Source organism: Ananas comosus, linkage group 8, assembly GCF_001540865.1.
Source record: "Ananas comosus cultivar F153 linkage group 8, ASM154086v1, whole genome shotgun sequence".
In the NCBI taxonomy this organism is placed as follows: domain Eukaryota; kingdom Viridiplantae; phylum Streptophyta; class Magnoliopsida; order Poales; family Bromeliaceae; genus Ananas; species Ananas comosus.
Window position 1 is genome coordinate 10,688,467 of NC_033628.1, and position 15,451 is coordinate 10,703,917.

The following is a 15,451-nucleotide window of genomic DNA, read 5'->3' on the forward strand; positions in this document are numbered from 1 at the left end:
CAGTTACATTTTATCTATCTCTTTTTAACTACCATATCAAAAAGCAACCCTAATGCACAACAAATTAGGTAAGAAATAAGTATTAGTTGAGAACAAGGATTTGGGGAATTCGACAGCGTCAGAGGTCGCGACAGATAGAGATGGAATAGTACGAATTCACTACAAAGAGGGTCTCAAATTGCAATCATAACTCACTAATGTTTGGAAGAGAGAATTAATAGTCGCTATTTTGGTCCTCCGAATCCAGAACAAGATTGAATAGAACAAAAATAAGGAAATGGTATTGGTTAAGAGTTAGGATTTCGCGATTCAGTTAAGAAGATTGTTATCAAGAAAGATGAAAGCTCGAATGGTAAGTGACTGAAAGTTGTTTCTTGAAAAGCAATTCCCAAAAAACCAACAATGCATTGCAAACAAAAATAACAGAGAAACAAAAGAATACCTTGATTCCCCTTAACTTCACATTTTACAGGAATTATTATTATATTTAAGATCATAAATTGAACTGTAACTAAAGATGCCAGCATAATGCTCTAACATCATCAAAACCTCAACGGAAAACAGAAACTGGGTAGAAACTAGTCGAGTAAGCAAGCAAAGCATGATATTATGACATGCATGCAAACAGCAGCAACACATAAAGAGGAAAATTGCTGAGCTTCAGATATCAGAATCTTTTTACATAACTATAAAAAATGCATTTTGCTACCTCTTCAGAACAAATAACTTGCGATAACTTCCCAAGCCTAATCAATGTCTATCTCCCATAAAGATTAATCCATGCTTATATTTGCCCAAATATCGCATGCACCCAGCCATTGTATGAACAAGTGATGTTCTTATGCCCTTATTCCGATTTCTATCTTCTTCGACTCTTTTTTCTCTCTTAGGTTATTTTTATTTCTTGAACTAGTTTAATCTCGAAACGCGAACATACATCATAGTCATAGGAGAGTTTAGAATACATCTACATGAATAGCTTTTCAAATGGCCCCTTTGAATGACTACACTTCTTTTCCTCTTTCAACGAGTAACATCATTTCCTACAAATTTCTATTTTCCAAACTCAAGAAGAAGAGAAATTTTCCTTTGATCCGAAAATTCATTCCTTTGAGTTAAAGAAGAGGAAAAGAAAGATAGCAGGAAAGGACTATGCGGATAGTAAGCAAGCAGATTTAATGAAGAAAGACTCGACATTGCTGCAAAAGAAAATATATATAGAATTCTACATGCTATTGACATTACTAATTAGGTGACAAACATATAGATATGAGTGAAACTTGTCGCTGACCCATGTACACGCTATAAGACGAGAGATATCCTCCTGTTATACCGAAGAAGTATGTATATGCTATAAGTAGAGCAGCAAAAAGCAAATCGCTCTATTTATTTTTACAGCGTACGAGGTATAAAGCAAGAGAGCGATGGCGGGAATACGGTTTTTCTTTCCATGTGTATACGTATAATTTGGTCTCCTTTTTAACCTTTGTCGGTGCCTTAATGACGACAGAGTGGATAATTCATAAACAGCCGCAAATTCTGTTACTGCAGAACATGTCATACACACAGTATCAAGCAATTCCAAGCTCTCTCCAATGACTTAAATCAAATCGATGACAATTAAAATCAACAGGCAAATCCACAAACTAAGCAGGTAGACAGATTACTAGTACCTGATTCAAGAAGTATGCATGCTTCCCTGCAGTTTAGAACGTCTACTGGGCACAACAGAAGCCCTACAGCAACTTATATACGTAGTTAAAGCAACCGAACTTCTACTTTGGTAAAAAAGCATGATCCTATTGCATTTCAAGAACAAGTAGGGACAATTCTGCACCAAGATGGGCCGTAAACAATCCGATTTACAAAGCATACATTCATTGACTCCAAAGCGAAGAATCGTAAGAAGTGCGCTCCAATTCTACTACTATTCAATTCAATAACAATTCACACTCAGACGATTTAACACCTCATCCAAATAGCAATCTCATCTTAGCAGTACGAACACAATAGTTAAGTGTCCTAAGCATAAAGATGTAATATTTGGAAGGAATGAAATACCTTGTGGACGGAGATGTGGTTGTCGTTGTTGTCGTCGTCGTTGGTGGTCAGACCCTGAGCATCTGGACTTTGTTGGCGAAGGCGATGGCGATCCAGTCGGGGTGGGCGGCGGACCACTGGAGCTGGTTGATCTCGGCGCCGGCGGTGTAGAGCATGGCGGGGTCGATGGCGNGTCGTCGTCGTTGGTGGTCAGACCCTGAGCATCTGGACTTTGTTGGCGAAGGCGATGGCGATCCAGTCGGGGTGGGCGGCGGACCAGTGGCCGTCGTCGGCGGCGGAGCAGAGGGAGCGGGGGGCGGCGGGGGACCAGGCGACGGCGTTGACGGGGGCGGCGTGGCGGTGGAGGTCGGCGACGGGGACGGCGGGGGAGCGGATGTCGAGGACGACGACGCGGGCGCTGTCCATGAGGACGGCGGCCATGTAGCGGCGGTCGACCTTGTTCCAGGCGAGGCGGAGGAGCGGGGTGTCGGGGCGGGGGCTCTCGTAGATGATGGTGGAGTGCTCCTTGTCGCGGAGGTCGAAGACGCGGACGGAGCCGTCGGCGGAGACGGAGGCGAACACGGCGGCCTCGCCCCAGGCGATGTCGTACACCTCCTTGTCGTGGGCGATGAGCTGCGTCTCCACGGCGCCGCGCTCCACGTCCCACACCGTGCACGTCGTGTCGATGGAGCAGGTGCCCACGCGCCGGGGCTCGGCCTCGTTCCAGTCGAAGGACGTGAGCGGCGCGCAGAAGTCGCTCGACTTGCTGTTGCTGAGGACGCACCGGAGCTCCACGGCGGGGGATAGCGACGGCGACGACGCGGGGTCGGCGGGGAGGCGCCAGAGGCGGAGGAAGTCGGAGGAGGAGGCGAGGAGGGGTTGGGAGGGGCTGGGGTGGAAGAGGAGCTTCGTCGGCGGGTAGGGGTGCTCGAAGGAGAGGCCGGGGTCGGCGCGGAACGAGAGCGAGTCCTCGTCGAAGGAGACGATGTCGACGCGGTTGGAGTAGTCCTCGACGAAGGATCCCAGGGCGAGGCGAGGCGAGGACGACGACGAAGCAGCAGCAGCAGCGGAGGAGGAGGAGGAGGACGAGGGAGCGAAGGCCATGGCGTAGACGGGGTGGGGGGACTCGAAGGTGTAGACGAAGGGGTTGGTGGAGAGAGGGGACTCCTGGGTCGAGCTCTGCTGCTCCATGGCTCCCACGACGACGATGGGAGGAGGAGGAGGAGGAGGAGGAGGAGGAATCAAGCGAGGACGACGAGCAAATTAAGAATAAGAGCAAGGGGGGATTTTTTCTGCAAAAGCAACGCATCCGACGGTCAACGAGCCGGCTTGGTCAACCGGCACGTGCCACGGGGGAGTGGCGCCCACCATGGGTTTGCTTAAATCTCGGCCGTTCATCTGATAGGGCATTTACCTACGGATTGCGAGTTCGACTCAATATTTGGCTCACTCAAGCTCGACTCGAAATTAAATGAGCCGAGCTTGAACAAAAAAAAAGGCTCGAAATTTATTTTAAGTCGAGCTTGAGTATTACTCGACTCGTTCGAATTAGGCTCGAAAAGCTCGAATATATATATATATATATATATATATATATACACTATGTTATCGAAAGTATAGAAGATCTGGTGCTTTCGATTTTTTGATTTTTAAATCAACTAATTATTTTTTTGAATTAATACTATTATTATCTTGTAGGGACCACCCAATCTTATGGGATATTATTTAATCCTAGGGAGGATCGCAATCATCCCAATCATACAATTCTTAATCAAAGGGTCAAAAATTCCAAAACATCAAATCCTCTATATTTAATAGCATATGTAGTTCTCCACACGTATATATATATTATATACTATACTATATTATATATATATATATATATAGATATATATATTATATATATATATATATATATAAAAATATATAATATATAATTATGTTTAATTATTATAGGTGATGTGAAATATTCTGAATTTAGTTTAAAATTGGACAATATTGTTGGCCATAAAACAAACCATAGAACAATAAAAGAGCAAAATTTTACTAAATTTATGTATTTTCCTTTCTTTTTTCTTTCACATAGTTACATATGATTGGTTATGTTTAATCAAATTATCTAATAATTTAATTATTATGTTGACTGAAAATGAAAATTAAATAATGTGGAGATTGTAAGGCGGAAAAAAAAGACATGTGAGGCTGAAAGATTAGATATTCACTCATTAATTTTTTTATGATATATAACCAATATTTTATGAAAATATTTTATACCTTTGAACTATTAGCCATATTTTGATCAAATTATAGATAATCATTTTATACAATTAAAACTATGATCGGTATGATGTTGAGATTTCACGCGGCTCGAGGGCTCGAGCTCCTCCGACTCGAAATTAGTCATCGCTCGAGCTCGGCTTGAATTAAATTTAATCCCATTTGAGTTTATAATTAAACTGAATTAATTTCAAAAGTCGATATTTGAGCCTAAGATAAGCTCGCTGCGAGCTCGGCTCGTTTCCACCCACTACCTCGACCGACCTCCCTCGGAGTTTTATACGGGGGGGGGGGAGGGGGGAGAGGGGGCAATTACACTTCAACCTTCTAAGATTTTAAAATTGAAAAAATTTTAAATACCACATATGTGATTTCAATTTTTTTTCACTTTAATATCTTATAGTTTAAAATATATCACTTTAGAATCATGTGGTTTCGATTTTCTCTTTTCATTATCCTCCAAATTATTTTTTTCGTTAAATTAGCGACAAAGTTAAAATCATATTGTACTAAAATAAAATTTTGGTAAACTATAGGGTACTAAAATAAATATTCGATAAATTATAGGTGAGGTATATGAAGTTTTTTATATGTATGATTTAACAGAGAGTTAAAGAAAGTGGCGACAAAAATAAAAGAAAAAAATCAAACCATAAAATATGAAAATTATACACTTTAAACCACATAATACTAAAGTGAGAAAATATAAAACTACAGGAATGATATTTAAAGTTCAACATTTAAAATATTATGAAGACGTCTCAATACATATAAATCTATTACCAATGCTTAAGCCTTAAAAATAAGACATCTAGGTTTTTTTATTTGAAAACCATACTTCAAAATGTTCTGCTTTTTAATTTTAGTATTATTTACTTAAAAATAAATGCAACGTTATATTTGTGTTTTAACTAGTATAATTATACTATATATATAAATGAGTGAAAGACAAGATAAGTTTTGATTTCATAAAAAAAAATCCGTCCTCAAAATAATGTATTTTGTTGAGTACGGGCTTTTGTCGGTAAAGAGGAATCACAAATGATTCAAGTAAAATTTTTTGTATGAATTTTTGGATCTCTCATTATTTAATCTAAGTAAGAATTATAGATTTAATTGTACTAATTTCAAAAGTCGAGCTAGATATTATAATAAATTAAAATTTGAGGATTAAAATTAATGGTTATAATATCCAACTACTATAACTAAATGCAATAAAACTACATCTAATTGTCAAAAAATTAAAAAAAAAAAATTACAAGAAGTCAAATGACTAAAATGTAGTTGATCTTTAATTTGAGAGCACATGGGTAGACCATTTCTGGGGTTCTACTTAAAAAAAGATTGTGGCATGATCACTCTCTTTCAAAGACCTGGTATTTTGCACAAGCAAAATAAATAATTTTTTTTAGAAAAAATCATTCATGGTGAATGAAAAAAATAAGGACAAATTTTACTTTGTCTCATTGGTTTAGTTTATTTTATTATTTTATTATTTTATGGTTTATATTTAATTATTCTGTGTTTAGCTTTTTTTTTGTCATCTTGATATTCAAAAAATTATGCTTAATTATTTTGTAGTTATAAAGAAATTGTACTTTGCTATTTTATTAGTAATTGATTTTTGAATAAAAATATACACAAAATTATAAATAGTTAAGTACAACTTTTTGAATCATATAATGATAAGTACAATAAGCTAAATCATTTTGGGTGCAAATTGAAATTTACCAAAAATATATATATATTTAACTCTTTATTCCTTTTCTTTCTTTTTTTGTTGATTTCTTTTCTTTTCATTTTATGGGTGTAGAACTTTTTTTATTGAAATAATTATCTATATACCTCTCAAAACTTGGAAAATATCTTATTTACCTATAATTTTTTTTTTCTTTTCAATATACTTCTCATATGTTTCTCTGTTATTCCAAAATACTCATGCGGTACTACTTGTTAAGTTAACTTGGTTAAACATAAGTTAAATATCAACAAGAGTTAAAAATAAAAAATAAAATGTCTCTTTTGCTCTTAACTTAAGAGCAAATAAGAAATATTAGTGATGCTAAAAGAATATATTTGAAAAAATAAAAAATAAAAAAAAATTTTGTGTCCCTAACTTAAGAAGAAATAAGAAAAAAATGTGACGGTGGAAGGGTATATTCGAAAAGGTAAAATAGTAATTTTATATAGATAACGAAATTTAACTCTAAAAATATATTTAAAATATATTAAATCGTAAAAAAAATATTTTTAATATTAATTTTCTAAAAAAATAAATTAAAAAGTCGAAAATTTTTCAATTGAACGGACAACGAGCACGGAAGGTAAGTTCACAAATGGCACAGACTCTTACGGCGATAGTTTGTGACTTTGACAAAACAAATAGACAATAGACCCTTTATAGTTTAGAAGGTACTTGGCTTTTATGTTAGTTAATTCGCGAATTATTGACGAATTATCCATGATTTTTTGAAAAAATGAATTAAATGGTCGAATTCATATTTTTTGAAAAATTCGAAAAAAAACATGATTTTTTGATAAAAAATACTTGTTCGCGTATTATACGCATAAGCTGAATTATTCAGCCTAAAAAACGCGTTGCGCCCGCACGCGCTCCAGCACGCGCTGATGGGCCGGCTGGCCCAAAACAGAAAAATACAGAAAAAAAAAAAAAAAAAAAAAAAAAAAATCTTTCTGAATTTTTTACTTAATTAGCTTAATTTTGTAGCTATTTATTCTTATATTCTTAAGAAATATGAATATTTATGCTAATAGCATAAATCTTGAGAGAAAAAAAATTTAATTTAATAGCCGAATTTTTTATCCCAAATTTTTAATTGGCGAACGTATATTATCCGTATAAATCACGTATCCGAATAATTGATGAATCCATTTTTTAGCCATATTTTTCAACGAATTTAAAATTAGAAGACGAATTTTATTCGAATTATACCCGTACCGAATTTTTGCCGAATCTGAATTAACTAACTATACTTGGCTCCAAGTGCGGCTAGGATGCTTATGGAAATACGGAGGGCTCCGTGCTTTCACTTTGTTTTCGATATTCGGACTTTCGAATTGACGATCGGCTCCATTAGACTTGATCTAGAGTATTTGAAGTATCTGGAAAATAAATTTTGCGATTTTTCGATATCATTTGCCTAGTAATCGAAGTGGCTCAAAATCAACGGCTGAAAATAAAAATCTTACAAAATATGATGATATGACAATAAAATTTTAGATCAAAGTTATTGATCTTGTTTTATATAGTATAAAGAATTTTCTATCAAAATTTCATGTGATTTAGATATTTCTACACCGTTAAACTTACAACCGGCTCACCACGGCCGTTAAAATTATTGATTTTGAGCAACTTCGATCACTAGTCAAATGATATCAAAAATCACAAAATTTATTTTCTAGGTACTTCAAATATTCTAGATCAACTCTAAGGGAGCCGATCGTCGATTCGAAAATCCGAACATCGAAAATAATTTGGAAGCTTCTCTCAGCATACCAGCCCACTCCTTGGCTCCTCTAAAAGGCATGATTTTTTTTTTTCTTTTTTTTGTAACTCTTTTGAATCCATTCAATCTCGCTCGGTTGTGCCAGTAAAGCCAATAAATCGAAGGAAAAAAATGCTGATGCACAAGCTATGACTATGAGAGACCGACCGTAAGTTTACATACGATGCAAACTCGCAACTTTATTATCTATTTAGAAAAAATTAAAAGGATGTGTTTGGTTTCTCAAAAATACATAAAAATTTATTTTTTTTAAAAAAAATAAGATTTTTTTTTGAGTTTTTAAGATATAGAATTGGAAAAATAAAATTACAACTTTTGTATAAAATCTGAAGTTTTTAGAAAAAATAACATTTTTCAAAAAATGTAAACAGATAAAAAAAAAAATATTATTTCAACCAAAATTTATTTTCTAGGATAGTTTGCAATGAAACAAACACTTCCCTAGGAGAAAAGCCGATGTAAAATCGAATGATCATGTGACGTCAACACTGTTAACACTTCTGTCAAACCTGCTGTCCATATAGCAAGTAGTAAAGGATTTGATGATTGATATCCGTGGTCCCAAATTTGAATCCTAGTTGATTTATATTTCTAGCTAATTTTATTTTTAAATGAAATAAACGAAACGGATAGCGTGCTACCTATCTCTCTGAAAAAAAAAAAAAAACACTTCTATCAAAAATTTTAAGGGCTTTCTTTATGTTTAGCATCCTCAAAAAATATATATATATATATAAATAGTCCTAGTAAATTTATATTTATATATATATATAGTTCTCTCTTTGCCACGTGAGTGTCACGTTGACAATTTTAAGTTGAACGTAATGAATCAATCACCGTATTCATATTCACACTTTAATCTTTTTTTTTAACTTAAGAATAATAAAAAATATAAAAAGAATGTGGCGATTAAATCATTGTGTTCAATTTAATAACACCATTAGACACTTACATGGCAATGAAATGACTATTTATATAAATATAAATTTGTTAGGATAATACGTAAAAAAAAAAAAAAGAAAAAGTTTTGCGGGCACTAAATTAAAAAAAAATCCAAAATTTAAATTATTGGATCTTATTTAATTTTCTTTCCTCTATTTCTTAAATACTTTATCCTTTCCACTCTCCCCCCATCCTCTCTCTCTCTCTCTCTTTCTCTCTCTCTCTCTCTCTCTCTCTCTACTCCCGCGGCCACAGCCATGGCGACCCCCCTCTCCCTCCCTCACCTCTCCTCCCCCTTCTCCACCAAAACCTCGCTCTCCTCCTTCCTCCCCCGCTTCTCCTCCCCCTCCCTCTCCTCCTCTTCTTCTCCTTCGTCCACGTCTCTCCGCAGAGGACGCTCTCCCACGGCCACTCCGAGGCCCCTCACCGTCAAATCCATGGCGCCTCCGAAGCCCGGGGGGAAACCCAAGAAGGGTATCTCTCAAATGTGTTTCCTTCGTTTTCCCTGATAGCTGTTTCATCCTTGCTCCTGTTCGTGCCCTCAAGGTGTTTGTTGTTTTGTCGCAGTGGTGGGAATCGTAAAACTCGCTCTGGAGGCGGGTAAGGCGACTCCTGCGCCCCCAGTGGGGCCGGCGCTCGGGTCGAAGGGCGTGAACATCATGGCGTTTTGCAAGGAGTACAATGCCAAGACCGCGGACAAGGCCGGATACGTGATTCCGGTGGAAATCACAGTATTTGATGTGAGCTACCACTTGGTTATGAGAATTAAGGAAATTTTGCTTTTGATTTTCTCTCTAAGCATCTTGTGTAAAGATTCTAACTTTGGTAGCTTTTGTTTAAAGTTTCTTCTTTATTGCAGTAGATTTACTAATCTACGTTGTCTATGAACAGGATAAGAGCTTTACCTTCATTTTGAAGACTCCCCCTGCCTCAGTTTTGCTCCTTAAGGCTGCAGGTTTGTTTTTTTAATGAAAATATGACGGAGCTGTATATGTTCTTCTTTATAATCTTTAAAAATGTTCTGCAAATACTTGTTTTTATAAACCATTGATATGCTATTTGAAATGCGTGTTATCAACTTGTTTTAGGTTTATTATACATGTTGTGTTCCTTACCGAAAGATACTGCATATGCTCATCGGAAAGTTACGCTCTTCTATGATTTAGCATATTATTAACTAGAACAGGTTTAATGCGTTCCCGTATGTGTTAGCATCTCTTTGTCAATTCTTGCTTAACTTTGTTAGCGGATTATCGACATTCCTCACAATTTAATGCTTCAGTGACTTCCAATGTTTTATGGAGAAGGATCAAGATAACAAAAGATTAGTTTGGATTAAGGAATAAGCGCACCAAAGTTTGCAACCTGGACAGTACTATTCAGAAAGAGAAGTATATAACGTTTGATTTTCCGGTAAACCAGTTATCATCCTCTATAATTGAACGAATTCAATCCTTTGAGGATGTGAAGTAATGGAGATCTAAGGAGGCAAAACTTTTTTTTTAAGTTGGTAGTATGTGATTTTTTTCTTCTTCTTCTGATGTTTAGCTTGATTTTATGGCAGTCGATCATGGATACATAATGCATACATTAGCAATGCATCTAATTCATAATTTTTTTTCTATTCATTCTAGCATCCTTTGTATTGAATCATATGCTGAACAATGCCCTTTTAGGAAATGATAGATATCGTTAAAGGAAGTAGGAGACTAGTTTTTGCAGCATATTGGGGATTCTGTTTTGAGCTTCAGCTTGAATCCTCTGGATGGATTTAAAAGCCCGGGAGTCACTTTAAAAAGTATATTTAACCAACAATTCATCGGAAGCCCCAGTTTGCAAAACTTGCTTTCATTTCAAATTCCCGCCACAGCCAGGAATTCTAACATATTGTTTTACAAACTTCTTGTCTCTACTTCGCAATTATCATATTCCAAAATCTTGGATAAATTCTGATTAAATACGCTGTGATACATATAAATATGATTGTTACCCAAACTCTGCCATATATTAGTGAGAGATGCCATGGAAGATATGGCGCGTTCTCTGATTTCTTTTGCTGCTAATTTCTTTTGCTGTTCGAGATGCTTAATCAGGTGCTGAGAAGGGTTCAAAAGAGCCGAAGCGAGAGAAGGTTGGGAAGGTAACAATCGAGCAGCTGCGTGCGATAGCAACGGAGAAGTTGCCGGATTTGAACTGCAAGAGTATCGAGTCGGCCATGAGGATCATAGCAGGCACTGCAGCCAATATGGGCATCGACGTCGAGCCGCCAGTTCTCGAGCCAAAGAAGAAAGCTATTGTATTATAGCCTATTCGCTGCCTTGTCATTTCCTCATCAATTTTCCTATAATAGTGGATGAAACAGTAGATTGTGTATTCGAAAGTTGCGCGGTGAAGCTGCTTCATTGGTCTTCAGATATTTCATGCTGCTTATCATTTATAGAGTTGATAATCTATCAGTAGCTTATACATGGCACAGCACTATTGGGCTTGATGTACAGGCTATATGAAGAGCCTCGGTTAGCGCTTGGTGTGGAGATATCATATAACGAAAGTTATTCCCGCTATTCTTTTGTAATAAAAAGAAAAATGTTTGCGAAATGGGATTGCGGGGGATAACTGAGAACAGTTATTGCAGGTCTTGCTTAGAATAGCTGTACATCTTATTATACATAAGCTTCCAAGTTGAAGATTCAGTTTGGTTCTGTACGGTTTGATTTTTCAGATTTTTTCTTTTTACTCCATTTTGGTTCCTTTTTTTAAAAGAATAACCAGTTTTTCTTCAAAATCTGACCGGACCAAAAAGGCTCTCTAAAGCTGATCATGATATGAGACAAGGTTTTAAGTGTCCGTCGGCACGGGTCGTATTCATCATGCCAACAAGATACTGGCACGATACAGATTTTGTGCCGATGGCACATTTCATAACTCTCTATTCTTTAAATTAATAAATAATTTTTTTAATAAAGTTCAAAAAATATGATAAAAATACATAATAAATAGTTAGAATATTCTGTTGCTAAAGAAAATAAATATTTCATGTTATTATGTGTCGGCACATAAAAATTTTTTTGACCGACACGTATCGGTACGGCTCGGCACACATCGAGCTGTACTGTACCGGCAAATTTTCGGCACGATTTTGTGCCACGGCATCTAAATCTTTGATATGAGAGCATGCGCATCATAGGCGAAATTTGTTTTTATCTAATCTCTTTTTNTTATTTTGTCATAATCATATTAAAATTTATATAAAAAATGTTAAGATATCCAAAATTTCAAATAAAGAAGCTTGGAAGTTGGAACATCCTTTTCACAATCACTCTTGATAGTATGTAAAGAAAGAGTTCTATATTTTATTTTTGCCGGAATTAGAAAAATAATAAGGACCAGCCACATAACATAACCATCCAAACTAATTACTCTTGTCCTATTTTCTCATCTCTCCATGGATTAATTTCCATGCTCCCCTCCAAAAAAAAAAAAAGAAAAAAGAAAAAAGAAAAAAAAAGAAAAAGAAAAAGAAAAAGAAAAATCCTTTACCTATTCAGTGGCATCATCAACCAATCACAGCACGCCACATCAGACAGGCAAATTTGTATACCGTTATCCATTTGCGTACCAGCGATTGGTTGGGCCCTTCGGCGATTCGCCCCATCGGCCCATCCTCGCGCCGCATAAAAATAATAATTTTTAAATAAATAAATTAATTAATAAGAAAACTCACACGCAGAGCATTTTCTAGCGCGCCATGGCCTCCTCCTCCGCCGCCGCCGCCGCCGCAGCCACCTGCGCCCACCGCTCGCCGGCGTTGGCCGGCGCGAAGGCCCCCGCTCGCCGCCACGCCGCGCGACGCGTCCGCCTCCCGCCGCTTCCGCCGCCGCGCAGCGCCGCGTGCCCTGGACTCCTACAAACTGCCTCCTGCGGTGAGTGTGCCCTCCAGGTGTTCGATTCTTTGTCCCAGAGAAAATGTTGCTCGGATCGTGAACTCGGATTCGAATACGGATGCTACATTTCAAAGCACTCAATTTGTTTGCTTTTGGAGGAATCTAGTTCCAAAGTGTTTGGAGTGTGCGCATCGGGACGCCATGGCTCAAAACCTTATCTTTTCAAAATTAGTCAACAATTACATCGATTGAATGAATATCGACACATGGCACGATACTATGCCGTATTGTGCCGGCAAGTGCTCAGTATGATCCCGTACCATGACACTTAAATCCTTGTGTATTGCCTGTTTGTTTGCGATTTGCCAATAGAGCTTTTATGTAATTGCAAGTAGGGAAATAACGTCTACCCTAAGTCTCATCGCACCTCTCCCTTGCGCAATTTAGGTCATGGAAATGCAAGAAATGTCCTTGCAAAGGCAACAGGAGAATCACCGGCTGAAGCTACGACTGAGTTTCCCGAAATTGTGAAACCCGTGCAGGAATTGGTCAGTTTTTTAGGTTTTGTTTTGATTCGTAGGCATATCGACTATAATAACTCTTCTTTTTAGACAGTGGGACAAACTTGAAGATAAGTATGCCGTGGCTTCGCTAGCTGTTGCCAGTATTATCGGATTGTGGACTGCCGCTGGAGTGATTTCGGTACTAAAAAGTTTTTGATCCAATTATCAGTATGATGATGATTGCATCAGACAAGTGATGCCGAATCAAATGGTTTGATGCGGGGTTTCTTTGTTTCTGATGATCAGTAATTTTAGATTTCTTTTTTTCTCTTTTATCTTTTTCCTTCTGGGAAGAACTTTAAAGAAGGGCTAACATACGCAGGCAATTGATCGACTCCCTGTTGTCCCCGGCATTCTTGAGCTTGTTGGAATTGGTTACACAGGGGTGAGTTCTTACTTCCTGCAAATATGATCTTCTTATATATAAATTATTGTCACTAATGACTGTGCATTTTAAGTTTTTTTTTTTTGTTCCTATTATCATCTATAATCTTGCGAATAATTCAGTATCCTGCTGAATGTGTACTACATTTGTAACTTCATGAAGACAAATTATTTTGCATGATGGAAACTAAAATATATAAATTTGGAGCCTATACATCTGCATCTCATTGACAAAATGAAGTTAGAAAAGGCCGCCATTGAGAGACATACTCTAGATATCAACTTAAAAGTGGAAGCAGAAACAGAAGTCGCTCGTTGGATTATGCGCTTATGTTAACTGCTATTTGCTGTTGTCGCAGTGGTTTGCATACCAAAACCTGATCTTCACACCTGACAGGTATACTCTTAGCCCTTTTCTTCTTTCTCTTTTTTTACTTCAGATCCTTTAGTACTAATACCATATGAAGACACCTCTATGGCCACACCATGAAAAGAAATATGTCCATGATTTTGCAGCTACCTGGCATTCTGGTTTTAAATGCCCTGTATAGCTATTTTGTAAAGGAATAATTTGCTACAGAATCTTCTTTTTTTTTTTTGAGTTATGGTCGCCATATCCTTAAGGAGGATTTTCTATATGGCGGCAGCCTGTCGCATTCTCTAAATTGGAAAGCTGATATGATCAACAAAGGATAGAAGTAAACAGTTACTATCTAAAAATGAATAAATATACGGTTCTTCTGTAGTAACTATGTTGAAATTTTCATCATCTGAAACTTTGGACAAATTGTAATTGTAATCATGATTCTTATGCTGAATGGATTACAGGGAAGCTTTGATAGCAAAGATAAAGGGCGTCTATGAGAACATAATCGGGAGCAGCTAACGGATGAGCATCAATAGATTGGTGGCATCAGAAACACTAAATGCTGTCGAATGAATGCCAATTCTTATCCACTGGGAGATCATTGTGTGAGAGGGAAGGAAAAAAGTTGTAGTCTTTCATGGTTTATTCTGTTGTATGGCATAACCTTCTAAAACTATACAATCCGTTTAATGATTGTGCTATGTGCTTATTTTCCATTTCATATTGTGTTTCAGTGGCTTGGATCGGTGAAGTGAATGCTGATCTGTTTGTTAATCTTTTCATATTGTCGACAATGAATAAGAAAATAAGAATTTCTATCAAGAATAACACTGCTTGTATTTGTTGTAATTGTTCCTTCAATAGACAAAACTCTGGTGCCTTCCCCCAATAGGGACATTTCTCTGACTGATTCTACCATCCTAGAATGTGGATTTCGGAAAAAAGAAAAGATGACTTTGATTGCTTTTCCTGATCCGAAATCCTCTTCTTTTCGACACTATTCTTCCATATTTTGAGCCAAGCTAGTCTCTCTATCAGAAAATTGGTTGATCTATGTCTTCATGTGAAGACAGAGATCTGATTGCTCCCTTACATACTGGAAGAAGTTCTGAAAACTCAAAAGCCTTAATTCAAGAGATGTAAGCAAATTAATCTCAAATATACCGTCGACAATCTGATAAGGTTGGCTACATCTCTTCTAAAGTGGAAATGCCACTAATGAAACTTGCAGATACTGTTTAATTCGAAGCGCAATGTACACAAAACATTTAATAGGAATTAGGTCAATGAAAAATCAAGCTATTTTTTGTGAGGTGGAGAATGAGCCTAGTTCTTAGATTATAAAGATAGATATGTCTGCATGGTCAATCAAAGCAAGCACACTTCTTTGACATCTATTATTTATAAAACAATCTACATGTGAAGAAATATGATAACTAGTAATATACATTATAGATTGTAAAATCA

General features: G+C 36.9%; 3 protein-coding genes across 4 annotated transcripts; 2 read left to right on the forward strand and 1 right to left on the reverse strand.

Annotated features, from left to right (window-relative positions):
* LOC109714541 (protein TRANSPARENT TESTA GLABRA 1-like) lies at positions 1,777–3,300 on the reverse strand. The gene is made up of 2 exons (XM_020239216.1): positions 2,300–3,300; positions 1,777–2,232 (listed from the first exon to the last, which is right to left on the reverse strand). Exons 1-2 carry the CDS (start codon positions 3,229–3,231, stop codon positions 2,109–2,111), a joined length of 1,056 nt encoding a protein of 351 aa, XP_020094805.1. The 5' UTR covers positions 3,232–3,300; the 3' UTR covers positions 1,777–2,108.
* On the forward strand, positions 8,992–11,413 carry LOC109714509 (50S ribosomal protein L11, chloroplastic). Its single transcript, XM_020239180.1, has 4 exons — positions 8,992–9,260; positions 9,354–9,526; positions 9,678–9,741; positions 10,880–11,413. Exons 1-4 carry the CDS (start codon positions 9,044–9,046, stop codon positions 11,089–11,091), a joined length of 666 nt encoding a protein of 221 aa, XP_020094769.1. The 5' UTR covers positions 8,992–9,043; the 3' UTR covers positions 11,092–11,413.
* Positions 12,412–14,806, forward strand: LOC109713604 (protein CURVATURE THYLAKOID 1B, chloroplastic-like). Of its 2 annotated transcripts, none has more exons than XM_020237743.1 (6): positions 12,412–12,709; positions 13,118–13,218; positions 13,286–13,372; positions 13,556–13,618; positions 13,977–14,014; positions 14,446–14,806. In XM_020237743.1, the coding sequence occupies exons 1-6, from the start codon at positions 12,535–12,537 to the stop codon at positions 14,501–14,503; spliced, it is 522 nt and encodes a 173-aa protein (XP_020093332.1). In that variant the 5' UTR covers positions 12,412–12,534; the 3' UTR covers positions 14,504–14,806. The 2 variants fall into 2 exon arrangements, with proteins under 2 accessions (XP_020093332.1, XP_020093333.1); XM_020237744.1 differs by lacking the exon at positions 12,412–12,709 and adding an exon at positions 12,748–12,976.

Coding starts and splice junctions, on each gene's coding strand:
- LOC109714509 (XM_020239180.1), top strand. CDS start 9,044: ATGGCGACCCCCCTCTCCCTCCCTCACCTCTCCTCCCCCTTCTCCACC. Junction 9,261..9,353: donor CGGGGGGAAACCCAAGAAGG/GTATCTCTCAAA, acceptor GTTTTGTCGCAG/TGGTGGGAATCGTAAAACTC. Junction 9,527..9,677: donor TGGAAATCACAGTATTTGAT/GTGAGCTACCAC, acceptor GTCTATGAACAG/GATAAGAGCTTTACCTTCAT.
- LOC109713604 (XM_020237743.1), top strand. CDS start 12,535: ATGGCCTCCTCCTCCGCCGCCGCCGCCGCCGCAGCCACCTGCGCCCAC. Junction 12,710..13,117: donor CCTACAAACTGCCTCCTGCG/GTGAGTGTGCCC, acceptor TGCGCAATTTAG/GTCATGGAAATGCAAGAAAT. Junction 13,373..13,555: donor CTGCCGCTGGAGTGATTTCG/GTACTAAAAAGT, acceptor TAACATACGCAG/GCAATTGATCGACTCCCTGT.
- LOC109714541 (XM_020239216.1), bottom strand. CDS start 3,231: ATGGAGCAGCAGAGCTCGACCCAGGAGTCCCCTCTCTCCACCAACCCC.